General features: G+C 36.9%; 1 protein-coding gene across 1 annotated transcript in view; it reads left to right on the top strand.

Moving 5' to 3' along the window:
- Window positions 1-27,650, top strand: part of PCLO (piccolo presynaptic cytomatrix protein) — a 359,578-nt gene that overhangs the window by 248,460 nt on the left and 83,468 nt on the right. Inside the window, exons 12-13 of the mRNA XM_065667248.1 lie at window positions 24,858-24,966; window positions 25,582-25,649. Of these exons, the coding sequence (XP_065523320.1) occupies window positions 24,858-24,966; window positions 25,582-25,649 (177 nt within the window). The remainder of the gene's footprint in view (window positions 1-24,857; window positions 24,967-25,581; window positions 25,650-27,650) is intronic.

Raw genomic sequence — 27,650 nt, 5'->3', positions numbered from 1 at the left:
ATTTTTCTGCAGCTTGTTTGAAGCATTTTTGGGCTGGTTTGGATAGCTGAATAACAAAACCAAACCCAGTTTCAGAAGGTCTTTTGCAAATGCAATTGCATGTGTAATGGCTGTCCATCATATCAAATCTCTTGTCATATCATAAACATACTTTGCATGCAGAAGACACAGCGTGGCTGGAATGGTTATGGGCACCCAGTAGCTGGAAAACCAGAATAGAAGCAGTGAGTTACTATCCTTCCCTCTAACTCCTCTTGCCACCCTTCCATCTTATCCCTGAGTTATATATGGACTTAAGCGTAACACTGACTGATCTTGGTCATCTATGAAATAGGCACCAGATCTTTCTGAGTTTTAAAAGACTGTAGTGAGTGATGTTTGCTGTTTAGACAGCTAAAATTAGAAACATTGATTGGGGCATCACAGTGAAAAGAGATTTTCCAGTCCTCATGAAGGTAGGGATAGTGAAGAGTCAGCATTCTTTCTTAAGTCCCTCTAATAATTACACTTCTGGCAGAAAGTAGATAACATGATGAAGCTGGAAAATGATGCAAAAGAAATTAAAAGGAACACAAGGAGGGAAAGAAATACCTCAAAAAACTCTGGATCAGGCCTTAAAGGAACAGAAATACTCTGCCCATCCTGCACTTCCATTTTGCAATTTGACTGCTTTAATTTGTTACTGCTAGGAGAAGACAAAGAATTAACTCTACCCTGTCCTCTGAGCATTAGTCTTAGTGATTTATTGTTCTGTCATGCTTGTTCTGTGGGGTCAGAAGACAAGAGAACTTGCTGTCAACATATCCCTTGGGCTACAGGCTCAGGTTTATCTGTCCCAGCAGAACCTGACTTTATCAAAGGAAGTGTGCCCAAAATAACAGGCAATGCCAGGTTGAAAGCTTTGCCCTGAAGCTCATCAAAAAATACTTAATCTAAACAAACCCCTAAATGCCCCCTATCAGCTGTAAATCTTCACTTGCACAGTTGTGTTTCTCTTGCATCCATGTATTTTGTTCTGCCTTGGATTTCTTTCAAATAAATAATAATGAACGTGCAGCATTGTTCTCGCTATGTGTGGCATTCAGCATATGAGAAAATACCTTTTAAACAGTTAGAAAGTTGGTGGCTTTTTAAAGCAAAAATATTCCAAAAACTGAGTTAGCAGGGACATCCCAACAAAGAGGATAACATCACAATTAAGCTTATATCTGTTATAATGAAGAAAAGAAGGAAAAAAGCTAGCTTACACTGGTTTAGCTATTTCACACGCAATCCTACTGACAGTGGTCTCAGTTCCGTTCTTAATATAGTGGGAGTTGAGTTGCACTGAAACATTTGTTTAGCCATTTGCTGGGATACAAGAAAGAACTCAGATTCACCAGGAGGAGTGAAAATTGTTTCAGCACCTGCATGAGACTTACAGAAGAAAATGGGAGAAGAAAAGCTTATGGTATGAATGTTTGCCATGGAAATCTGTGAGAGCTGGATACTATAACTCTGTCCACAGCGTTATTTACTAAATCTGTTTTGTGACAGTTGAAATACACTTAGATAATAATACTTTTCCATGTTTTACAATATTGAGCATCTAGGTTTTGGAGATTTAGTTTAATCTGATATTGGCAGAACAATATACCTGGGATTTTGCAAGAATACTTCATTAGAAAAACTTCTTGTATACCTAAAATATCTGTTTCAATGAGATAAAACAGCTAATAAGAGTTTGTAATGGTTTTGCCCAGCATTCTAGTTGTTCTATATTTAATTTCCCAGCAATAAAATTCAATGCTGAAAATATCTAATGAAAAGTAACTTGGATCTAAGGAGTAGTTGAGATGCTGTATAGACTGAGCTTTCAGGATCTTTTTTATGTAATCTAAAGCAGAAGATAAAAGAAAACTTATGGGGCACCTATAATTTTTTTAAAATTAAGAGAAAGAAGCATTAAATTAATACATGTTAGGACCAGTAAAGATCTGTCTTCTTGCATACCACAAGTTACAGATATTTTACTCCTGAACTTAGGAGCATTATTTGCCACATATTCTTTCAAACCAAGAAATCTGAAAATACTTGAAAAGCTAATTATTGCTGAAAATCAGTTTTGCTGGAAAAAATGCTGTGATACAGATTGCACCAGTAAGTTGAATTCTTAATAATAAATTAATAGTTTCATCAAAATATCTCTTTAGGGACTTTCTGTTTAGTTTTTAATAGGTAAATTTAATTTATAAAGACAAGCAAAATAACCTGGATGGGTCAAGCAGAGAGTAGATGCAAAACCATTAGACATTCCAGAGGTAATGAAGCAGAGAAAAATCACAAAGGTCAGACTAAGAGCATTTATCAGATGCTTTATAACACAAATTGTGGAAGATCGCTGGAAAAAATGTCACTGGTGTCATAACTAGCTTTCAGTAGCATTCCACTAGGATCACATTAGGAAGCACTACTAGCTATTGTAAAGCACTGTGTGGATTCACACAATTAGTGATCAGGCACACTGCTTTTAGCAGCTGTTATTCAGGACCTTGATGTATAGCTCCTGGTAGGAAGATATCCAGGTACTTCTTGGAAAGAGTCTTCATTGTTTCCAGAGAATGTCTGAAGCCCTGTCTCTCTGAACACAACAGAAACAGCAATAGGCAATGTTGTCACCAGGCTACCCACAAAGCTTTCTTCTCCACTCCCACTGGGACCACACAACTCTCCACTGTCCTCTGGGTTCATACACATCAAGTGTGCTTTGATTTTCTGCCTCTGACATTGACAGGTATCACCCATCCATGTAGTCCAGATCTTCTTCTCTTACTCTTCTTGGATAGCTCTGGCTGTATTTTGATGCTGTGAGTACTATTAAGGTTCATTTGTCTAAAAGAGTTTAATTCCTTCTCTCCTTATTTTTCATATGATCTGTCCGTTATTACATCAAAAACATGGTTGCTGGCTGGACATTGTCTGTATTACAATATAACAGTATATTGAAATCAAATTGATGCTATTTTTAAAGTTCAGTTGTGTTTCCTATTTCTGTATGCCCAGTACACACTGGCAGGGATGGCAAGGGGAAGGCTGTGACTTTTCTGATTTGGCTGTACTGGAGTGAAAAATACAGAATGCAGAGGGAGCTCTGGGCACAGAGGTGAAACAGCAAGTTACTGGGCCCAAGATGTTCAAGGCTAAAGCTACAGCTTTAGTCAAACAAAGGCAGACTGTCTGTGGTTGTAAGAGATAGACTAGGAGATGTGTTCTCTAAATCTTGTTATACCTGATACACAGGCAAATAAAAGCATGGAGACACATAGAAACTGTGCCTGCCCCTTTGTACAGCAATAACTCACTATGGGTGCTAAAAGGTTGTTGAATTTCAACTTGGAGCATCAAAAATACGTGCCTATATTGCTCTGTTTCTTGTCTTCTGATTTCAGGGACAATTCTAACAGGTTTACAAAGAAACTAGTCAAATGTAAATCCTTCAGTACCTAAACTGAAACCAATTTCTTACCAGTTTAAGTAATCAAAAGCACCCTCCTGTCTCTACTGACTGTATAGGGAATGTAGATATTAGATGAACTGATGCTGAGTACCTAAGTTAGATGCTGAGTACCTAAGTTAGGTATGCTGGTGCACATCTCATGAAACAAAACCAGGATTGTTTTGTTTGTTGTATTTAAGGGACAGTATGTATTTGGGCTCACATAAATGGGCATTCCAAGAAAAATCTTACTATAGCATGAAAAAGTATTTTTTTCATAACCACTGAACTATGGTTTTGGTTCCCAGTGAACTGGGAAACTAGAAATACCATAATTGTGTTTCCTATTGTGAAGGTTGTTGTGATCTGAAATGAGTAGGCTAACAGTGTGTTAGCTCTTTCCAAGACACACTTCCTAAAGGTAAAGAGGCTTACAAGCAGCACATGTTCCTGCCAATGAAGCGAGGTACAGCAGCAGGCAGACTTTCTTAATGGCTTCTTATTTCAAAGTGTTTTCTAGATGGGCGTATGCACATTTGATTCTTCCAAGACCATAAGGAACATTATTAGCAATTATTAATAATTCATTGTGAAGAAGGAAGGACTACTGAAAGTCGGTTGACTCAGAGTAGAGCATTATCAGTCTTTTAGATGGATTTTGCTCATGCTAATGTGTAAGGCCTGGACAAACATTTGGAATGCTTCCTCACAGACCTTCAGTTCAGTGTTTTTAAACGTGACATGGTGACATAGATAAAGCCTCTGTTTTCTATAAGTATCAGATAACAGGAAATAAAAATGAGATGTTTCCTAAATTACTTAAATCAACCGATATCTGGAGGTACTTAGTTTAAAAGAATAGTTATTCCAGAATTTTCCAAGGTTGCAACTTCTGAAGCATGTTGTATCAACTGTATTCAGAGGAGATGCTGAACTGGGCTGTAATTTGCTCTGACTTAATTTGATCTGACAGATCAAAACAAAACAAAAAAAAACTGACAAAAACAAGAACAGAAATAATTTTCTGCAATCAGTTTTGCAATATAGGATGTTACAAAATAGGAGTATTATTCATATACAGAAAAAGTCAGCTTAAAGAAAGAAAAATCCAGTAAGCACTCTGAAAAAAAATGCATAAAGGCTTTTTATTTCAATTTCCTTGAAGCATGTTCTGTTCCAAAGCCTAGTTAGGTCATCCATAAGGTATGGCTGGGAAAATTTTGAATAGGAATCTTCAGATTTCTTTGGGACAAAAGGGGCAGGTAATTATATCATTTGACAGAAAAAAGGGCAAAATGTTGATTAAAAATTACTGTTCTTTATCTGGACTTATCATTTTAACTATGGTACGTATTAGAGGCTTACCATGTAAAAATAGATAATTACAACTTCACCTTTCTACAAGAAAAGGCTGAAAACAAGCCACTTAAAGTATACTTGCAACGTAAAAACAACTTATAATGCAACTGAAATTGAAAGTACTCAATTGCAAATTCTGTAAATTATTAGAGATTGTAGTTTGAAATAATTTCCTCAAGCAGAAATTTAATATCAAATCTTAATTTTGTTCCACATTCCAACAAAACAAAAAACTTTGAGGAATTAAAAAAAAAATAAAAAAAATCCACCCCACCCCAAAAAATCCCAAAACTATAAAAGAATAAAAATATACCTTGGTGCAAGTAGCAGACAACAGACCTTTTCCAACTTTGAACTTTTTCTAATTAAAAAAAAAATATATGTTGCCTGACACACTGCCTGAAAAATAGGAAGGTGTGCTATGCTTTTTCCTGTAAAATGTTTGAACCAGAACTCATTGAAATCTGTATTATTTCTCCTTGTTTGTAATGGGAGTACCTCAAATCCAAAATGGATGTAAAACTGTTTGATATCTCTCTAAATACAGCAGCGAGCAGAATTCTCGTATGATCTTTGGATTTTATGGTCCATTTGAAAACTTCTGAAATTACATTATAGGTACATTAATATGTTCTAGGTCATTTTCAGACTGGTTTTGTTAGTTACATAAATCTAATTTCTGGAAAATGGAGTTAGTCTTAATTTGAATGGAGGTTGTGGGGGGACAGAGCTAACCAATTATAAAATACAAGGCTTTGCAGACAATTACCTACAACTCAGTAAGACAGCAATAATCTTGTAATAATAGCCTTTGCTCTGAATATTACAAATCAGATTTCATGAAAGACACATAATAGAATGAGAATTTTTAGGTCAGCATGTACTGACATTTCTTTTCTTAGGTGTAACATGAGACCTAAACTAGAATATAAAATGTGAGAAACATGAAGGAAAGGAGATTTCAGACTGTCAATCTTAGTGTCTGGCAGATGTGGGCAGATAGCAGCTAAGTTCTCCAAGGTCTGAGCTCTGCTTCTCTCTGAAAAGACACAGTGTATGTGAGGTGGTTCACACTGCATTTGAAAAATGAAGATTTTAAGAATATTTCCAAGTTATCACATATATGGTGTGTTGCACTCCTTTGAGAAGGCTTCCTGGTATACTCTGTATTTAATGTCTGGATATAGAAGGAAATTCTGCAGCCAGGTCCTTGGAAAATATGATGAAAGCCTTTGGATCCCCGTTAAAAACTGTGATGCAGAATTTAGCATCCATTATTGATTATTCATGACACAATATTAATTTCAACACTCTAACAATTTTTTAATACTTTTCTGAGATTGGATGGGGTTTTGAGTAACGTGGTCTAGTGGTCTAGTTCCAGCCCTGCACCATGGCACAGAGTTTCGACCTAGATGATTTTTAAGGTCCCTTCCATTCTAGGATTCTATGGTTCTCCATCGTATTTAGCATGAAAGGGTAGCTTGTGTATTTTGACAGTCCAAGAGCTTATATAGTCTTCATTAAAACTATGATCATACCAACAACAGATTTGAAAGTATTCAAATAATGTTATCAAGGCCCAAATTCTTGCATATTTTCCAGTATATGTGTTTAGTTTCCTACGATTTATTCCCTCATTACAGATATTACTGGTACAGTTAATTAGGATGGGTTAAACATGAGCAAGTTGCATATCTCCTTCCCAAGGGATGCCATTAACATTCTCAACCTTCTCTAAATATTCATCTTGCATGAAAATCAAATAAAATATTGCCAGTTGACATGTGTTATCTGAATTACAGTTGATCTGCCATTTGTGCTCAACCACACAGTTGCAGGCTGAGATTAATAATTCGCCTGCAATGGAATGCCATATAATGTAGCAAATGCTTAAGGCTGAGCAGGGGAACAGATACATTCAATGGAAGAATAACATAGATAAAACAGGGAGTTATAATTTTTCATACTGATCTTGGTCGTGGCTTTCCCAGGTAGACACAACATCACTTCATGATCTATACCTATAAATAATGTTATAGTGTCATTCCCAGTAAGTAGCAGGTAGTCCTCTGAATCCAATAGTAGCAAAAAATTCTGCTGTGAAGTCTGGATTTATGTTGTTCAATTGTAAAGTTTCCTGTCTTTTTTTCCTATACATGTGCTTGAGTTTGGAGGGGTTTTTTTATCATTCGTATGCTTTTATTTTAGCTAACATCTTTCACAACACTGATTACCTGAAAATTAGTTGCTAGTGTTCTCTTTATACATTATTAATGTAATAAATGGCAACATGAGAGACACAGAACACATAGGACATACACTCGGTGAGAAGGTTTCAGTGTCGGTTAAGGTAAATCAAAAGAGATGGTCTGAAAACAATTCTTTGTATTCTAGGCTATCCACAGGACTAATTCTGAGGGCTTTATACACAATTACTAGGTGAAACTGTATTATCTGTGTAATATCTATGTATAAGCGTATTCTATGATTCTATGATCTGTAGATGTAAATTTTATATTGGGCTAATTTTTAAAATGTATTACACTTTAGTACACATTTGCATTTTATAAAAATGAGGGAATTTACGTTAACATTTTAGGAAGCTTTAAAGTTTAATAAGACTTTATTAAAACTTTATTGTGAAGGAAATACTCATGGCTTTTGAGAAAGTCCGGTAATGATTCCTGTGGCATTGGCATCTCTCATTAAGTATTGCCATGTGACCGACCTGCAATTAAAGCAAGAACTGTGATTTTGCAGATGTTCCTCTAGGGCATACACTCCTTTTTAGTGATTTTCCTCTTCAACAGCTCAAGGCAATACTCTTCATAAGTTCTTATCTGCTGTTTTCCTAGAAACATATGTTGCAAAGTGCCAAGGAAAAGTCAGAGGTACTGAGTAGTGGCTTCCCCAACTGACATAAATAGTAATTTAGTTCAGCTTAGTTACTTTTTCTTGCTCGGTGAGTTCCTTGTACTTTTTTCCTGGCATTATCACACGTGTTTCTGTTATTTCCCAAACCACCCAGTTATGAAACAGTAGCTTTCTTAAAAATTGTTTCCAATTAAACTGTAAAATACTCAAGTCATTATAGGACCATGATGCTCATTCCAGCTGGATTGTCTTTACATTTTGAGTGTTACATTGACTTTCACAAAAGGAATTGTTCATTAATATAGTTCTAGGTGACAATCATTTACAAATTAAGAAGTAGCTTGTTCATCTGTTTATAACATGTTAACCTTCTCTTTGGATCTGGTCACTCTCAGTCCAAAATAAACATGCAGAAGGAGTCGACACTTTCATTTAGGTCTTTAATCAAAATTGAACAGTTTGAGTAATAGTAAGATGTCACATGGAAAAGGTGTGAAAAAAGTGTCTACCTTCTGATATTAGGGAAATACAGAGAAAATGCTTTGTGGTGATGAAATATACAAAAAATGCAGAATAATGAGTATGGAACTCAATGCCCACTTCTGAATGCTAAGAAGAATCCCACTGAAATATATTACTAATTTGATTGAATAATAATGTTCTTTGATCTCAAATGATGTTTATCACAGAATCACAGAATCATAGAATAGTTAGGGTTGGAAAGGACCTCAAGATCATCTAGTTCCAACCCCCCTGCCATGGACAGGGACACCTCTCACTAAACCATCCAACACAAGGCTTCATCCAACTGTAATGTTATGCATCTACCTATATGTTGTGACTGTAAGGGACCTTTCCCTGGGGATCCATTGCTGACAAAACAAAAGGACATGCTAATAACTGAGAAGTATTAGGTCTTTAAAAGTCCATAAGGCTTTAAAGATTATACATGTAATTCGTCTGATGAGAAAGAATCATCTAATCATCCACAAGGCACAAGGTGGTAAAAGCAGGCAGCAGGTAAAGAGGACATTAGGATGGTCTACTTAGTACTAGAGCAAAGGATTTCTAGAGCTGTATGGTAAGCAATGCAGTGAAAAACAAGGATAAAAGGAAGCCAAATTCTAGGAAAGGACTTTCATGACTGGTGCTGATTAGGGAAGTAGAAACAGTTTTAGTCTTAGACAATGCTAAAGAAAGAATAGACAGTCTTTCATCTTCTTATTCACAGACCACTGTACTATTCTTAGAAGTACCAGGTTATCATTGACAGCAATAGCTCTGCAATTCACGTAGTGGAAGCTGACTGGTTAGTTGGAAAGTAGGAGCTTTCTTGTGATTGAGTAGCTGTAGAGAACATGAGACAAGAAAAACACTTCCACAGTTTGGGAAAGAGTGAAGATCCAAAGAAGGAACTGAAAATATATAAATGCCACAATAACCCTTGTTCAGTATGATGCAGATACACTGGTAGGTATGATAAAACCAGCTTTACAGTAGGTGAGTCATTACTTACACATAGGCTCTCTCTCTGGGTGAATATCTGCCAGTGATGCATGCTGGTGGGCTGCAAAGCCATCTCAGAGGTCTTTGAATGGAGGCTAGCTGGGAGAGCACCTGACAGTTACTCTCAGATAATTGTCTCTCTGTTGTCTACAGTTTCCATACATATGGAAAAATTTGGTGCCACCTAATGGACAACACCCCACATCCAGACTTTTGAATGTGTTAAAACTTCATAATTGAATGTTTTTGCAAGAGATATCTAAAAGCCTGTTACCTATATTTGTTAATGCTTCATACTAAGAATTCTAATTCATTATGCATAATCATGTATCTCGAGATGTCATATGCATTGTTTAGAGGCAAAGGCTTACTAAGCACCAAGGGAAATACAAGGTTTTCTGTGTTTGTTGGATTTAAATTTATCAACTGGGATCATCACACAGCATCCTTGATTGCAGCAACATAACAATGCTTGGAACTAAACTATTACGCCTAAGTGTTCTGATAGGTTTACAGTTGAAATTTAATTTACTCCTTTGTCAAAATCGTACAGATTATTGTATACCATTCTTAAAGAAGTTCATTACTATAGCTTCATGGACATACCGATCTCTCTTAGCAGAAATCACGGTTATGTCAACAAAGTATCGCTTTAGCCCATGGGGTTTATATCAGCATATGTACACTTACAAAGTACATTGGCAAAAAGGGCTTGGACTACATCACCACCAATACAATGACGGTTGAAATGAACAATACTGTGAACGATTGTTATTCCTGCAAAAGCTTTTAGTGATGGCTTGATTGTATGTCATGTGCTTCAGAAAGCAAACCCAGTAAAAAATTTCTATTTGAATAGACAAGGCATCTAACATGTCCCAGAACATTAAACATATGTTTCTGTGATATTGCATAGATATATGTATGTACGTGTTATCATATGTTTGCACACATGCACACATACACATACATAGTCATATATGTAGTCATATATGACTATGACATAGACTATATGAGTCAGGAACTCCCTAAACAAATGTACAGCATGTTTTTTTCTACTTAGTAGTCCACAGGGAATTTTTCCTGCATACTGTTATATAGTCTACCCTTACATATGTTGTATGACCCAGTATCTTCTTTTACTCATTTGAGGCTATCCTCCTAGTAATATCATCCATAGGTAGAATGCAAGCATCAATATTAAATTGCAATTTGGACATCATGCACAGTTCTCAACTGTCATAGAATCGTAGAATAGTTAGGGTTGGAAAGGACCTTAAAATCATCCAGTTCCAACCCCCCTGCCATGGACAGGGACACCTCACATTAAACCATGTCTCCCAAGGCTCTGTCCAACCTGGCCTTGAACACCGCCAGGGATGGAACATTCACAGCTTCCTTGGACAGCCCATTCCAGTGCCTCACCACCCTGTTGCCGAATTCAGTGGAAGAACAAGTAAAATCATGCTCAGTTTTATAGATTTAAATTCGTAAAAGCACCTTTGAAGAGCTGCATAAGTGAATGAAACCAAGTTTCTTCCTGCAGTTTTCATTTATAGGTCTTCAGGATACATTAGAGGTTCAGTTATTTTCATTTGCCTGTGAAGAGAGAGGTTTACAGTATGATTAGGAGTGGTCTTGCAGGCCTCCAGGCAACTGGCAAAGAAGAAATAAAACTGGCAATTAAATTTCTATTGCCTCTGAGACTTTGGAATTAACTGGGGAAAATGACTGGGCTTTTTATTATTTTCTTTCAAATTTGTGGTATACCGTCAAGACAATATTTGTTATCATCTGTAAAAAATCAAACCAGATGAATCTGGCTCATTGCTTTTAGAGAAAATGATGTGATTGTTTTGGTGAAGATAAAAAAATGCCTTTGAAATGGTAATGAGTTGATAGGCAATTTAGCAATTCCTTGGATACTTTTTACCTAAGGAGAATTGCTCAAACTCTTTCATCTCTAAAGCATATGATAGCATTTGTGATTTACTCTTTAATTGTATTTAGTATGTTTGTGGGATTTAATGTTTCAGCTGCCATTTTTTACTGCTTATGTATATTTTTACCTTATTTACACCTCTTACATTACTGATTCTCAGAATTTCATGGATATAATTACTCAGTTTAGAGGGGAGGGTGCTTTTGCTTAAAGAAGATATTTTTATTCTGTTAAACACAACACCTGTTTTACCCCCTTTTGTCTGGAAAAGAATATTTAGGGGGTTGATGTAAAGAAGCAGAGGCAATTGTTTTCCTCTCTTACATTGTTTGACTCTTATCATTTTAATCCATCAGTCCTGGGATGTACAATAGTTTCGGTGAAAGCAGTCTTAAAACATTACATTGTGAAATGATCAAACTCCTTTGTCCCTGTTGACCTATAATGCACATTTGAGCTTGAGTATACAGGGTTGAAATGTCAGTTTAACCCTTATATTTAGCAGTATAAAAATAATGCTCGATATCTCACTTGGGACATATTTTTGAAGAATAGACTGTTGTTATACCCAGTGAAGCTGAAATGAGGATGCAGTGCTGATTATTCAATAACTGTTAAGCAGTCTTTAAATGTGGTTTTGATGCATAATTAAGACACATGAGCTTTAAGAAATAGGGGCAGAGGTTGTTGTAGGACTAGTATGCAGTTGCTGAGTATTACTACGGGAGCAACAAAATAGATAGGCTTACAACTGCTGTTACAGGGCAAGATGTTTCCTTCACAGGCAGCAATCATTGATCGCTGTGCAGCAGCAGAAAAAGAAGGATGGGTGTTTGCACAGCATCACTGGCACACAGCACTCAGGCTGGGGGCACATCCTTCCAGCATCTTCCCTGACCCTACCGAACCACAGTTTCATCAAGCCCAACTCCTCATCTTTTGACTCAAGAAGTCATAAACCAGATCTTGTATGTTGTATTGTTCCCTGTGAATTTTGATTTACTCCATTACTTCAGCAGAAAACCTCTTCAGGAGACTTGAAAACGAGCCTTGCAACTACCACCCTGTCCTCCTTTTGCTTGTCATCAGCTGCAAATAGGGCCTTCTTGTAGCTGCTGTCATCCTTGGGGTAACAGCAGCCTCTCCCCTGAGGAAACTGCTTTCCCTGGAGGGGCATGGATAATATTTCTAGAACTATAGTTATCCATAAAGGAATGTGCTATCACACACTTCTTATGATTGTCTTTCTGATGCTTACATGGTGAATTCAGTATGTTAATAGCTGTAATAAGAAACACACAAGTATACAGGCACTGGCTGGTAAGAGATCATTTTGTTTAGTGTAGATAATGAGAACAAATAGAAGCTCCTGCTAATCAGTATGCCTGCCAAAGCTAGCTTGAATTTGCCCTTATATTAAAGGGTTTAAAATTAATTAATTAATCAGATTGTTAAAGCCAGAAGGCAATAAATGTAATGGGATAGGTTGTTCTGGCTGGTTTATCCTTAGTTGCCCAGTACTGTATGTGAGACCACAAACACCTGCCTGTAGGGGACATACATAGAGAGGGGGTTTTAACACTAAAGCAGAGCAGTATCCTTGCCCTACCTGATTCTGACGCTTTCTCATTCCTGGCCCATCACCAAGTTCAGGAGGTCCCACTTTCCCTTCCAGTACCAGCTGCCTGGGCTAGTTGGGCAGGATGCTGTGCTGGCTCCTGCTGTGCCACTGCTCACAGGTGCCTGTCTCAGGCACCCCCTGCCAATGTCCCTTGAGGCCCCTGGCACTTATTTCCATCCATCTCCTAGATCTCCAGGGTCTTCCCCACTTCCTACATCTCTCCTCTATCCAGGATCTTCACCTTCTCCTTTCCAGACCTGCTTCTCCTTTCCAAGGCTCCTTGTTTTCAAGAACCTTCCTTGTAAGCACCTCTTTTGACTCAGAATTCAACATCAGTAGATAGCATGGAAGAAACAGGAGCACATTTGTGCTACTGTTTTATTACTTTGGTCTTTCCCTGCAGCCTCTATCTTACGCTGTCTGGCACAGAGTTTATTATTTCTTGGTCTTCACAGACTGCTTTTTCTATTACTGCCAGTATGCTGTTTCTCATGTTGAGTTCTTAAGCTATGACTTGAATTCCAAAAGCTTATTGCAATATAAGTAACAGTTACAGTAAAAGCAATAGGGTCTGGTTTAAACATCTTAGTGTGTTGATTAGGTATGCAGTTGCCACATAAATCACCATCACATCTCGAATATGTAGCATAGCTGCAGCAACTGTGCATTCAAATTTCTTTTAGTGAACCTGACATAACCATGGGCCCAATCCTGCATCATTTATTTCTTTCAAGACAATTTCTTTCTTCATGCACAAATTCTACATTTGTTCCAATGGACCTATTTGTGAGAATAATGCTACTTCCTTGATCAAGTACTGCAGATCAAATTTGTATACAGGGATGTTAATAAAAATCTCGGTGTGACAGTTATAAGTATATTGGAGATGTACAAACATCAGCAGCATTGCATTCTAAGGCAGTGAGAAGGGTATTCATTATTTTTAAGTCATTTTATTTAAAATTAAATTTTGTCATTGTTGATTTTTTTAAAGACAATTTTAGTTTCATATCATGCACTGTTTTCACTGGGGTATATGGCAGTTGTTACGAGGCTCGCTCCCTTTTCTCTTATTCATACTGCAGATTTGGAAGTGTGTTCTAACCCTGGTAGGCAGCTAAGCTCCACACAACCACTCACTCGGTCCCCTGAAGTGGGACGGCGGTGAGGGTATCTCAGCCAAAAGCAGTAGTACATCAGGTTGAACCACACTCTTTAATATGACCAGGCACAAATTTCCATCTCCATCTGATTAGCTGTCTCTGACTCTACTCATTAAACCTATTCATAAACCATATTTAAACCTCCCATATTTTTCAGGTTCATAGCTCCTAGCTCAGGTTGTTCCCAGACAGTGAGTAGTGCTTGAGCTCCCAGGAGAGGCTACTTTGGGAACTGGAAACACTGCTTCAAGCAGGCTTAGCATCATATGGGGGAACCTAAGTGCTCTCAACCCCGCAGTGAAATTGAGCTACCATTAATGTCACTCAGCAGATGTTCCTGAAAATGGGAGGTCGCCTAATCTTATTGCAGAACTTGGAAAAACAAATATTTATTGAAAACAGAAATCCTGCAGTTTTTCAACTTTACTGTTGCAATGCCAGGCATTTCCAACAGGTAACTTTTAGTAACTCTCATTTGTCTAGCAGATATATAAACTGTACTTTTAAAAACTGAATGATCATAACATTTTTCTTTACTAAAAAACACTTGTCACTTGCAAATCTCATAGTTAATGTACTACACCATTATCATTCCACAATTCCTTTTTAACACATAAAGAAACTGAGGCACAAAGAGGCTAATTGAATTGCCTGTGGTGGTCACCTAGCTGGCTGAAGCAGAAACAGAACTACAACCCAGTCTGTGATGATGCCCCTTTAATTCCCTTCATTTGAGGTACACTTTCAGTTTGTTCTTCTCATTGTTGGCAAGGTACAGCTGCCAGTTTGCTAAATTGAGGACAAAAAGTCCATTTCTGTTTCTAAGACAGATTTATAATTTTAGGTGACAAGTGAGGAAGTTGATGCACATATTTTTAGGTGTCTGAAAAGTAAATATCTTACCTAAGCTTATGTTATGGGGTACTTTTCTAACCAGAAGTGAAAGAAAGGTGCTTGAAGGGACATGATTCATCTCATTTCAAATAGGTGTCAGTTGAGATGAGCCATCCTAAGAGAAGCCTGAGTCTCTTCATTCATTAATTACTCAAAATTCCTAGACAGCTGCTGAGGATATGAGGCATGATGCTTAACAAATAAAAATTGGCACATTGACTCTAAGCCCAAAACAAGGTAAAACCAAAAGGGAGATTTTATATGTGTGCATGACAGTTCTTCCCTGAAACATACATACTGCTATCCAAGTCTTTTCTTTATTGTTCTAAATATGCTGAAAATGTGATGACAAATTAAAATAAGAGATAATTTTATACATTTTCACCTGTGGCTCACGTTATTGCTAGTGGAAACCAGCAAATAATAAAATAAATGTGCTCCATGATGTTCCATGATGGAAAATGTGAGAAACAAGGAAAAAATACCCCCCAAATATAACAATTTTTTTTTTTTTTTAGAAAAAAAAATAAAATGTGGCAAACTCTGTATCACTGTCATATTTTGGCATGGCTATGCTATGTACCTATCTTGGGATAAAAATAGAAGTTGGATTTCTTATAAAACAAACTTTTCTTCTTGCAAAAGTGGGAGATAAAACTTCTTCAGTTTCAAATTAAATATTAAATCAATTAAAAAAATTATGTAGGAAAAGTACTTTTGAAATTAAAAAGGTTTTTTTGTTTGTTTTTAAAAAAAATGTAAAGAATGACTTAATTTTTCCAGCTAAAATAATTCCAAAATTTTTAAATTGGTTTTTAAATAACTTCATTAGAATGAATCTGTCTATCTGAAAACTCACTATGTGACTGGAAAATTTATCTCTGATTGAATTAGAGCATGAACATGTTGGTTCCAAGATAATGTCAAGGATTTACCCTACCTACTTACATTATGAAGAACATAATTTCCCCAAACTTTTTTTAAAAGGAAAATTTTATATGCAGTTGAAAAATAGATACATACAGGAGATCAGAACTGCATATAGGCCAGCAGTTTGTATTCAATTTCCTTGACCCTCACAAATTCAGACCCTCAAATGACAAATACATGACCCTCACAAACGAGATAACAGTGAGTAAATTTTACTTCATATTTGAGTACTCGCATAGTTTCAGAACTGTCAAATCACCCCAGGGTAGAGAGGTTGATTATCTGACAGAACACATCAAGGAAAGATCTCACTCTATCCTATATAACAAAGTGTTATTTGAGGTCTTCAGTCATGCTCATTAAGAAGGCTTGACTTTTTGCTTAAGCGGTGGTGTTTGCTTACTGTGAGTCACAAAAACTTTCTGTTCTTGTTTGTGTGTGACCTTAAGTAGCATTGCCATTCAGTGCATAGCTGTGGCCTTTGCTGCCAAACTAAGTTTGCTTAGTTTGCATGCTTTCAGTGTTTAAATTATCCCAGTAATTCCATTTTTTTCTGAATTGGACTCTAGTTCCTTAGTGGTGACACTGCTGGAGACCAGCCATGGCTTCATCATGCAAAGGGTTGATCCCGCAGGGTACTGTAGCTCAGAGCCTCTTCAGGGACTCCACCGCCAACTGAAGAGGCTCTGAAGAGGCAGCAGGTTCAGAGTAACTTTTCTTTTGTTTCTTTCTTTCTTTGTTGTGCTTTCTAAATAAACCCATTCTCTCAAACCCATGTTCTCCTAAGCACCAGGATTTGTGTATGCAACTGGTATGTGCAGAGAGCAAGAGATACCAGCTACTGAGTCTTCCTCTGGGTTCTTAAATTGGCAGCCATATAACGGTCTTAGAGGTAAGGTGCCTTTTGCACATCTTTAGAAGGTGATGATGATTGTGCTCTTTTCTTGGTGGTTGTGATGTTTCTCTAGTCCATACTTCTGTGAGTCACTGGAAAATGTTGCTGAGTTATTCTCTGACATTTCTTTCCTTATCTAGAGCTCTTATGGCCTCAGTTCTGTTCTTTATGTTCCTGACATTGTCTCCTTATGGATTCACTTTGCTTTAGTCAATGTCTTGCTAAAGTGTGGCTCTGCCCTATCTTCTTTAGGGTTGCTTTCCCTTTCCTGACCTAAGTCTCTTGGGAAGCCACATGTAAATGCATTGGGATCTTGACGACCTGCTAATCTATGTGTCATGAATCTCCTTTTCCACCCTCCACCATTCCTTATAGAAGTCCTACATATATAAATTCCCATTTGTATTTCATCCATACCAGTCTTAAGGCTTCTATTATTTAGCTTTGCTTGACAGAGCTGAGACCTAATCTTGATGAGGTTCTCTCCCTTGACTCAGTTTTTATTGCCACTTGAGTGGCAGCTAGGGTACCACAGAGTGAGATACGTTTGCTGTTTTGTTGATAGAGCAACGAAGACTGATCTGAACCTGTTCTATGTTCTTTCATTAGTGGGGGATATTTTGGTTGAAGAAGAAAAGGTGATGGAGAAGAGACAGGAGGTGTCCTTCATTGACATATAGACACCAGCACTAATGGGGCTATAGAGTCTGGATCTGTCTTGGATCCAGTATGTTAGGCTTGACCTTGGCAGAGATTAAACTTGTTGAGCAAGATCAGGCCATGGGTATCTCAGCAGCAGCCAATGGGCATCCTCCTGCATGAGGTATGGGTAATTTCACTCATCCTCTGTAGAAGACAGAGTATTATAGCTTTTTGCTGTCTGGAAGTACAAAAGAAATTTTAATACTAAGACGTTATATCAGTTTTCTTTTAATCTAAATGAAGAGTCGTGCTTAAAGTCTAATTGTTTTGACAATAGAACAGTGTTTTATAGAGACTTTGTTTGACAGGTTTGCTGCAGTAATTTATACTCTTAAGGAGACTAGAAACTAAGTTATGCAGAGAGTGATTCTTCAGACACTGTAACTTTCACAAGAACACTAGGCTTGCGTCTCATAACATGTACTTCTTGTCTCTCCCAAAGAAATTTTCAAATCCAAATATCAATCCATTCTCAGTTGTAACTGATAAAAGCTGGACTAAGAGAACTGCAGTTGTATAAATGAAAATAATTTTTCCTCAAAAATGGAAATTGAAAAATAGATCCCTGCTGAATTCTGAAGACAACAGTATTGATAAATATAGAATGCAAAGGGGTTATAGTAGTCTAAATTCGTACCTGACATTAAATCCACATAAAAATAATGGGTTTTATTTATATACCACTCATGAAGGAGAGAACAAAAAGAAATTCCCGCAGCCTCATGGTTTCCTGATCATTAGGTGAATCTTTAAGTGACTTTCAAATAGACCAACTTCTTTCATTCTAACATATATATATATAATTGCATGTTGTTGTGCTTGTTTATTTGTTTGTTTTTAATCTGGATTCATAGTAAACTGCTTTTAAAAGTGGATTTATTTTGTAAAAATAAAGTGATAGTGACAGGGTAACTTAGAGCTCTCTACAGGAAGCTCATCTCTGGCAAAATCCTAATCTTTCATATGACATTACTGAAACAAAGTAAATCAGTATGCTCTATAGCTTCAGTGAAACTGTAACTCTAATGTAATATAATGATATAAAAGTGGTGGAAACTGTAAATTTATCTTTTATGTAATAAGGGGGTTTGGTTTTCTTTTTCATAAACAGTAACTTTAACCTTCATTTAACTTGCCAAGAGCTTCAGCTTAGGTCATATAAATATATCCAGCTCATTACTTGTTGCCCAAGCATAGCTCAAATTGAAACGTGAACTACAGACTCAAGCACCAGTATATATACATATATATACATATACATATATATATGTAAAAGGCAGACTAAATTGGAGAGGTGTTTAGTATTAGGATATTTAATTGCAGCTGTACCAATCAGAGGTGTGGCATATAACTGCCTGTAAATGCCAAGCACACACCAGATGCAAGCTTGAGTTGCTCTGGCTGTACTTTTTAGTATGCCATGCAGCATAGGCAGGCCTATTGTATTATCTCTACTTGATGAACAACATATCCATTTTTAAGAATTGTGACTATTGTCTATATAATAATTATTGTAATAAAGAAAAATATTCAGCCTGGGTGTGAATGATGAATGGAAGAAGAAGTTAAGGTGTCTACAAAAAGTAATGAGTTTTGGTGTTATTCATGCCCAGCAGTACAGGGAAATACATTAACACATTGTCATTCATAAACTTATTTTTAACCATCTCAAAGGTTTAGAAAAAAAAGAAAAATAACTGGAGAACACAGACCGTAAAGCAATGTAATGTTGAATGTCAGGCTGCAAGTTGGTATTGTTTCTTCTTGCTCTGAGTGCACATTTAACTTTCATAGCACTTTCTGGGATTTCAATGTAATGTTTCTGAATTTTAAATCTTCTATGAAATAGAACACCACCAGCATTCACATTTTAATGATTGAAGCTGCAAGCCTACAAAGTCCAATTTTCTTTTCCTCTGTGAGTATTGGACCAGTGAAAAACACAGCTCAAACTGACAGGTTTCTTTTGCATAAGAATAAACAATACAGGCTATGAAGAACCAGAGAATAAACCACAGCAAGCTGTGCATATACCTACAGTGTAACCAAAACCAGAGGATCTATTCTAATATTTTAATACCTAGATCTTTTAAATTCCAATAGGAGAGCATCTCTGAGACTCTACAAAATGGAAAAATAAAAGTTTTTATGTATGTCTAGTCTCTTTTTTTAGAAGTAATTACAAACTTCTAGTGACACAGCAAACAACAATTCTACCACTTCGGCACCTGGGGTCCACCACTAGCCATGTGGATTGTATATGCACTAAAGAGATACACATCTGAAATGCTTGTAGGTTAGTACATTTGACATAACGATATCATTTGACATATTTATATCATCTAGTCTTCACTGTTAGCCGTTAAAAGCAACAGACAATTTTAATGTCAATGGGTCTGTATCACCATTGCTTAACAAATTCAGTGGTAGGAAATTCCTTGAAAATTCAGGGTGTTTTCTAATTTGTTGGATCAAGACCATAGTTGGTAATATTTTTTTGATCACTCACTCTTAGATATCTTTTGTTTATTGCAACTCCTAAAACAGGCGGTAAGACAATGGTTCTCTTTATCAGCTCTCAGATATTTCTTACAGTTTATTTTTAAATAGGATGACAGTTGATTAGTTTAATTAGTAATTACTTAATGAGGGCAGAGCCTGCCCAAAGGAACTACATCAAAGCACCTGTACCAAAAAGTAGGAGAACAAAGAATAATTGTTTTTGTTTAAGTTTCTCCTAACTACTGTGATCCATTATACAGGATTCAATTCTATCTAATCTTTTAAGACTGAATGTAAGCCAAGATTATAAAAGAAGCTATGACATTTAGTCTCACACGGATGTCAGCAATATCCATGGAACTATTTTCTGATCGTTTAATACTTGCAGGCTTTTTAATTGTGCTAAATATTTCTCCTCTTTTGAAAAAAAAACCCAAACTCCCACATAAATATCTTGAGTCCATACCTACTCAAGTACAAGAGTTCAAAGAGATCAGGAACAATTATTCATTAACATTATCATCATCATTAGACCATAGCAGTTAATTCATGGAACTGTGCACTGTTTATGGACATCACACTGTAGATCTGATTCCCCTAGTATTGTGTATTTCTGTTTCCTTTGATACAGAACTACAGCATATATGGATAAAGCATTAGCATAGTCATTCAATCAAAATGTAACTATTTTATACTGAATCACAAAACAGCTGTGTCTGGAAAGCACATCTAGAGATCACCTAATACCAGCACCCTCTTCAAAGCAGGGTCAGTGAGAGCAGTGTGCCTGGGGCTGTGTCATGTTGGGTTTTGAGCACCTTCAAGGACAGAGACTCAAGAACCTCTCTGGATGATCTGCAATTTTGCAGTGTTTGTAAACATATGGAAATATTTAAGATTTAAATGTGCTTTATTTTATAGATGCAGTTGAACATTAGTAGTGAGCTGCATTTCTCAGTTCTTGATTGAGCAGCTATAAAACATTTAAGAGACTGAACAGGTAGCAAAACCAATATAGCCCTTGCTGCTATGTAGACATCTTTTTCCTGGCAGCTGATGCACATATGATGTTAATAAATCTAACTAGCCATTAGAGGGCTTAGTTATTTAGCACAAGCAATAAAAATTATCAGCAGAATATTACCAGTTTAACCCATGTGATTAGTCCAAGCAAGTTTCAGTAGACCACCTCCTTGCATTTGGACACAAGTTTACTTAGGCTCCTGAGAAATTGTATATGGCATTGTAAGCTCAATCTGGTCCTAGGTTTGAATACAAACTGATGGGTTTTTTTCCACATTATTAAAACATTCTACCCAAAAATTCCCTTACCCCAAATTTCACAGATCTTCTAGGATCAACAAAGCATGCTGAATGCTCTCCAGGTAATTCTTTCAAGTGCTTTCATCTGTAGGCTGGTAGAAGTTACTTCTTAATAGTCCCAGGCTCCCCCGTGTTAAAAGCAGATTTCAAGTTTCACCAGGACTTAGCTTCTATTTCACAAGCTGTTAAATGGCTAGTCAAAATGTCAGAAGGGGAAATCGGTTCTGCAGAATTTTAGGTTATATTGTTATTTTTTAACAGACAACAGGCCTACACATGCCTTAACCAAAATAATAAAAGTTTACACTTTACTGGTTGCTAAAAAGAGCCTGGCAATCTTGAACAGCATTAAGATGCACGTGTGCATGTGTTAAGTGTGGCAATATAATACAATACAATAAAATCCCCCCCTCTCCTTCCTGTGAGGCTTTTGGTGAAATGTGGACTATACTGTGTCAGAGGAAAAGTACACTTGATTTTGATAACTCCAACTGTGGCCAGTAATATGTATATGGAAGAATATGTGAACACATTAGGCTTCTTTCTCTCTTTCAGTGGAATAGGACTAACATTTTTATTAAGGGAAAGGATGATATTAATCTAGCTAAATGCCGATATCTCCATGACAGTTACAAATGCATGATGTTGCCTTTCTAGAATAATTACTTTGTAATCAGTGGGAAATAATTATAAAATTATTCTGATACCAGGTTCTAAATGTCACCATAAAGTAGATACCAAAAAGACTGAGCAAATCATGTGTGTCAGCACACTTAGTGGAGCAGGGAGGAGGCCTTGATGTACGAAGCTGATCTGCTGACTGTGGGAGCTGATATTGCTAAAAATAAGTCATTGCTCACCATCAATGCAGGATGTACTTGTCCCAACAAAATTAAGGGGGGAAAAAAAAAGCTAGAAAAAAACATGGATTTGAATATCAGGGCTATTACTTGTTCTTCCTTGGTAGGCAGGGATTTGGGTTTTGTCTTCTAAAGTGGTGATTTGAAGCACACAAAGTTGTGGAAATGTGGATAAAATGTCCTGAAAACCAAAGACCAGCTACAGAATGTGGCTGGCTTTTTGCCAAAAACCATTTTTTTCGCCAGTCTCCTGTGGCTTCTCAGTAATTTTTCTTTTCTTGATTAGACTCACATTCACCCCTTAAGGTTTTCTTTGTAACATTATTTTTTTCAAGCAGAAAGCATTTAGTAGTTACTCCTTAAGAAAACAAAAATCAGTTCATGCCTAAAAACTTTTCCTTAGACCTCAGGACTATCAGTCAGATCAATTAACTCACATTTAAACTGCTTTGATTTTGAACATTCATGAATCCACAAGGCAGTCAATAAAAAGAAAATACCCCTTATATGCTGACAGCTTAAATGGATCTCTGTATGAGCCAAGGATGTTGAGATTCAATTTCCGTTCGGTTTGCTGCTTTGTTCATGTGTGCTTGGCCTTACTGACCAAGTGAGTGACTGCTGTGTTTCAGCAGTCAAACTCTTACCAGTGGAAATTAGACTTGAATTCCACATCCCAGTGCTGCAGTGGTACTCAGCCAAGCTCTTCCTGCTGGTCTTTTAAATTTAACCAAGTTGTTGATGATAGTCTTACTGCTCCCCTGGTAAATTTTCTCCTGAAGCCATGCAAGGAGATGTGATAAACCTAGGACAGTACTGGATGTGTTTTGTCAACAAAGCTCTTTTCTACTAAAGGATGTTAACCACTATCTGAGCTATCTAAAACTTCCCACTTTTATTGTTGTTCATTACCAATATATAGAAGTGGTGGTTTTCTTGTCTTACTCAAGCAGTTTGTACTGTCGTACTCAACATCCTATGCCACAATAGCATTATGAGGGCACACACTGACAAGGAAACAAAAATAACTTCAGTTACTCCCTTTCTAGAAGCCTTCTAAAGGGAGAGTGCATGCTGTTATATTTGTATGGCAGAAAATCAGGGGGAGATGCTTTTATTCATAATTACTGTCACTTTATTCCAGAGGAACTGAACTTAAAACCAGATCTGCTCTAACAAGCAAAAGACAGATCATGTTTTGAATGATGGCTGGTAAATGAAAGGGGCTAAATTTTAGGAAAAAGCAAATCTATTTTGGCAGTAAGCAGCTGGCTTCACTGCCTTCTGAGCATCACATTTCAGTCATTCAGCACAGTTTGTATTTCTGTAAACTGCTGCAAACAAAATCATTAATTCTTTCTTACTGAAGTTATGAGAATATCTGATATTTCAAACCCTAATTTACAAAATCCTACCAAAAAAATTGTAATGTAAAGTTATAGTCTTTATTTCTCATATTCTTTCATTGTCAAATATTTTCATCTGCTTTATTCCATGAATGATTCTCATTATATTTTATTTAGCATCATTTTTTCCTATAAGTTTGTCTCCACATCTCATGTCATTATTTTTCCCATTTGTTACATACAACAGCACAGGATTTTGAAATAAAAATATGACCCACGTGAAGACTTGGTTTTATCTGTGTAAGTGGTAGCTAGCTAAGTGTTTGTGGTTTTCCTTGCTGTGTGGATAATGTGTTTTTAGCTGTTTTGTAATACATTGCTTTTAGTGGACTATTAAGAATTCAGTATCTTGTTGTCCCATTAAGCAATACTTTTTCCTAGAGCCGGAGGCTGGAATTTTTGACATTTGTACATTCGTGAGAAGTTAATCTCTTTGGAGTCATCATTAGAACTAACCACATCAAAATATGAATGTGCTTCTCAGAACCTGAGTTATAACTCCCAGATATCAATTCTGCAGTTTGCTTTTCATAAGCATTTTACTGTAACCAAAAGATTTCTTATCAGAATGCACCTCACATGATTTATAGGCCTATGATTTATAGACTCTGTCAATACTGAGCATAAAACTTCCTTATAGCGATACCTTGTTCCATACCAAATCTCCTGGCCCAGTCCTTGGACACTTGGAAGACACAATGTATTAGACCAGTATTCAGTATTTTTCAGCCTGTTATCATAGCTCTGTTCTTATCTACCATAATGAATTATGTTCAGCTGTTTTGTCACTTTTTCATAATAAAAGATATGGAAGAAAAATTTAAACCTGAATATTTCCAGGCTGATATTTGAAATGTGGAAGTACATTTTTCATTTAAAATCAGTTAACACAACTGTTTTCATCTTGTATTTTCCTAACTGACAAAGTGGAGAAAATGTATTTGAATTACCAAATCACATTCACAGATTTAGTTCCTGCCCAAGGCTCAGCTTCTTACCAGCAATGTGCCACTGTAGGGAACAGTTATCTTCCAAAACCATGGCTGGCCAGGACATGTCTGATATATAAGATGATTTGTTTTCTTGCCGTGTTGGTAGGCGTGCATGTTTTTGATATTGCAAAAGTTTTTCAATGTCATGCAACCCAGACTGTGAAGACTGCATGTATAGTTTGAATCAGAAAGGAATTAATCTCTTGTCTTTTTTCAACAGGTAAGTTGTAGCTAATGGGACAGTAACATTAAACAGTCTAATCTGTGTGATGTAAAAGGGCTTTGCTGATGTGTTGTGCCATTTAAACAGCATTCACTGACTGTCACATCAAATCTTCTTGTCAAAGCTTTCTATGTGTTGCCTGTGTCAAAAATTGAGCACTTCACCTCATGCTGTTTTGCCTTCCTAGGAATGCAGGTGCTGGAATGGAATGGCATCCCCTTGACTGGGAAAACTTATGAAGAAGTCCAGAGCATTATTATTCAACAGAGTGGGGAAGCAGAAATATGTGTAAGACTGTGAGTTTTTCCCCATCTTTCTGTTTCCATTTTTTTTTTTGGCTTTTCATGGCTTTTTTATTTTTTTTTTTATTTTTAAATTTACAGTTGTTAAGGTGGAACCTTTGTTAGCACGAAGCATCAATGTAACAATTACCAAGAGTTCGTTGTGAGTGTGGGAGGTCTCTTTGTTCTTTTTTTGCCTTTGAAGTAATAAGGAAAGATAAGCTGAGGCAGATATTAGTAATTATACTTCTTTAAACAATATCTCCATTGTCAGGCCACAATCTCCTTTCATTAACACACATACAATTCACCAAATTTGCTGGAGTTAGTTAGAAAAAAGATGGTAATTTAGCTCTAACTTTTTACTGATATCTGTATCCTTTATATTAAAGTTATCTAAGCATCATGAGAAATGTATAAATTTGCATCCAATCCATTAAAGATTTCACCTTAAAAGAACCTTATCTTCTCGGCTCTTTGACAGCATTGCAAATATGTATCAGCTAAGAAAGGGCCATGCTTGGGAGCTGCTTTCTGTCATGAACCACTATTCATTTATCTATTTAATACAGTAATGAGGGTATGAGGAAAGAGTTTCTTTTGTCTCAGGCTTCTTATTTATTTCTTTAGGGACCTGAACATGCTCTCAGACTCTGAGAATCCCCAGCACCTGGAGCTGCATGAGCCAGTAAGGGCAGGTGAGTGAGAAGCTGCTGCTTTGGCATTATACACTCAGGAGTTACACCCCAAATCTAGCCATGGGCAGAAAGGGGACCACACCTTGTATACAGAGCCAAACATTGATTATTGGTTGGTTATTATTATTAGCCCAGTTCAATCCATACTGACACAGTCTACATTATCTAATTAATACAAAGGAAATCTCTGTAACAATACTGCAGCTAACATTTGTTATCCAGGGAAAAGCTCCCTCTAGCTACCCCTTCATCTTTACATGCCACAGAGAACTGTGGCATAAACGTCCCCCTTCAGCAGCTTCCTCAGGGCCTGTGGGCAGGGCTTTCACTCCTGGGGCATCGCAGCAAGTCACAATGTCCTGGGGAATTTGCTGGGAGGAGTGTGATATGTGTGGTGAGAGGTTTTGACTTCTCCTTGCTGGGAGGTGGATGATGTTCACGATTCTGTCCTCTTCACTTTAGGATCAGCTTGGGGCCTTTTTTATGTTTTGTAGCATGCCTTGCTCTTTCCTCACTAGTCAGCAGCTCTGCATTGCATATGACTTGACTGGGTATCATACACTTTACATATGAAATATATATATATACACATATATGTAATATATATGTATGTATATTCATATTTTTTGTTCCTTCTGCCCCTAAAACTTATTTTGCCCAGCTCTTAAGTTTGCATCAGTGTTAGCAACTGACCAGCAGGTTGCTGGTATCCCTGGGGTATCCCTCAGCTATCATCCTGTGCCCAAACCTTACAGCACTCTGCTGTCACCCCAGGTCTGTGCTCCTATAAGCTGCATTATAAAACTGAAGTCAGAAATACTTCAGTATAAACAGTGCAATTACTGTTGTGCCGTTATATATCAAAGACATTAAGAATGCGGATTATACTCTACAATTATACAAGGTGAAGTGTAATTCAGACAAATTAAGGTCATAGCTATCTGGTCATAAACCAGTTGGTGTTGCAGACAGACAAGCTAAAACAAAGCTCCTAGCAACATGGAGCAAGTCCAAATAACACAGAAGCCCTAAGGCCTATGTTAGCTCAATACAAGGCTTATCCCTGTTACTAGCAATGACAATACAGTATTTACTAGGATACAGGGACGCAATACGAAGCACTTTGTGTGAAGTTTTTTTATATGACTTCTAAGATGCCAGTGCTTTGGGAGGAATTCCTTCTGTTCAATCAATGCCATCACTGCAGTCTCCAGTCATGGTATTAATCATATCTATCCTAACTTGGAACCAACATCCACAATCATACTAGCTATGCAGCCCTTCAGGAAGCTCAGTGGATATTAAAAGAGTGTTTCACTCAGCATCTCATGGGTCCATTCTGAATTCTGAGCTTTTGCGGCTGCTTTTTTATCAATCAGTGCACTGGATTAAATCCTCCTTTTTCTAACCATGTATTGATGTACTTACCATCAAGCTACCTTTGTTGAAAATTAATGTTATTCATATTAACTGAAAGTGAAAACTGAGCCTGACAGAGCTTTGAGGCAAAGCTACCCACAATTATTTCCATAGTGAGCCAATCAAAAACACCAAAGGCACCAAATAGACACTGAAACTGGGTTTGAAAGGATAGAAGTAGAATAAACAATGTTTACATTAATGAAGAAAACACAAAATGAGAAAGAACAGAAGTGAAAGTAAATTGCCCTATTCTTGCAGGCATGCTTCCCCTCATCTAGCAATCTTCTAGTGGTTTCTGAGTTGGAACAACTGGCTGCCAAGCCAAGTCTTTCTTGCTATTACCTTTGACATTTTGCAGACTGTGCTTCAGAAAGGAACAATTCAACTCCCTTCAGAAAGAAAACCCAGATACAGCCTAGCAGGCAAGATAAGGCTAACATATTGCCTTAAACCTCTTAAACCATACTTCTGAGAACCTGGAAAGTAAGCCGAGCATAGTATCCTTTTAACTCTATGCACTTGAGGGCACACATGGAACTTATGTGACCTCATTTCTTTATGAAATGGAGATTGTCGTCT

The sequence above is a fragment of the Lathamus discolor genome, chromosome 1, assembly GCF_037157495.1.
Source record: "Lathamus discolor isolate bLatDis1 chromosome 1, bLatDis1.hap1, whole genome shotgun sequence".
In the NCBI taxonomy this organism is placed as follows: Eukaryota; Metazoa; Chordata; class Aves; order Psittaciformes; family Psittacidae; genus Lathamus; species Lathamus discolor.
The sequence above is the reverse complement of the archived record's forward strand: the minus strand, read 5'-3'. Positions and strand labels throughout refer to the sequence as shown.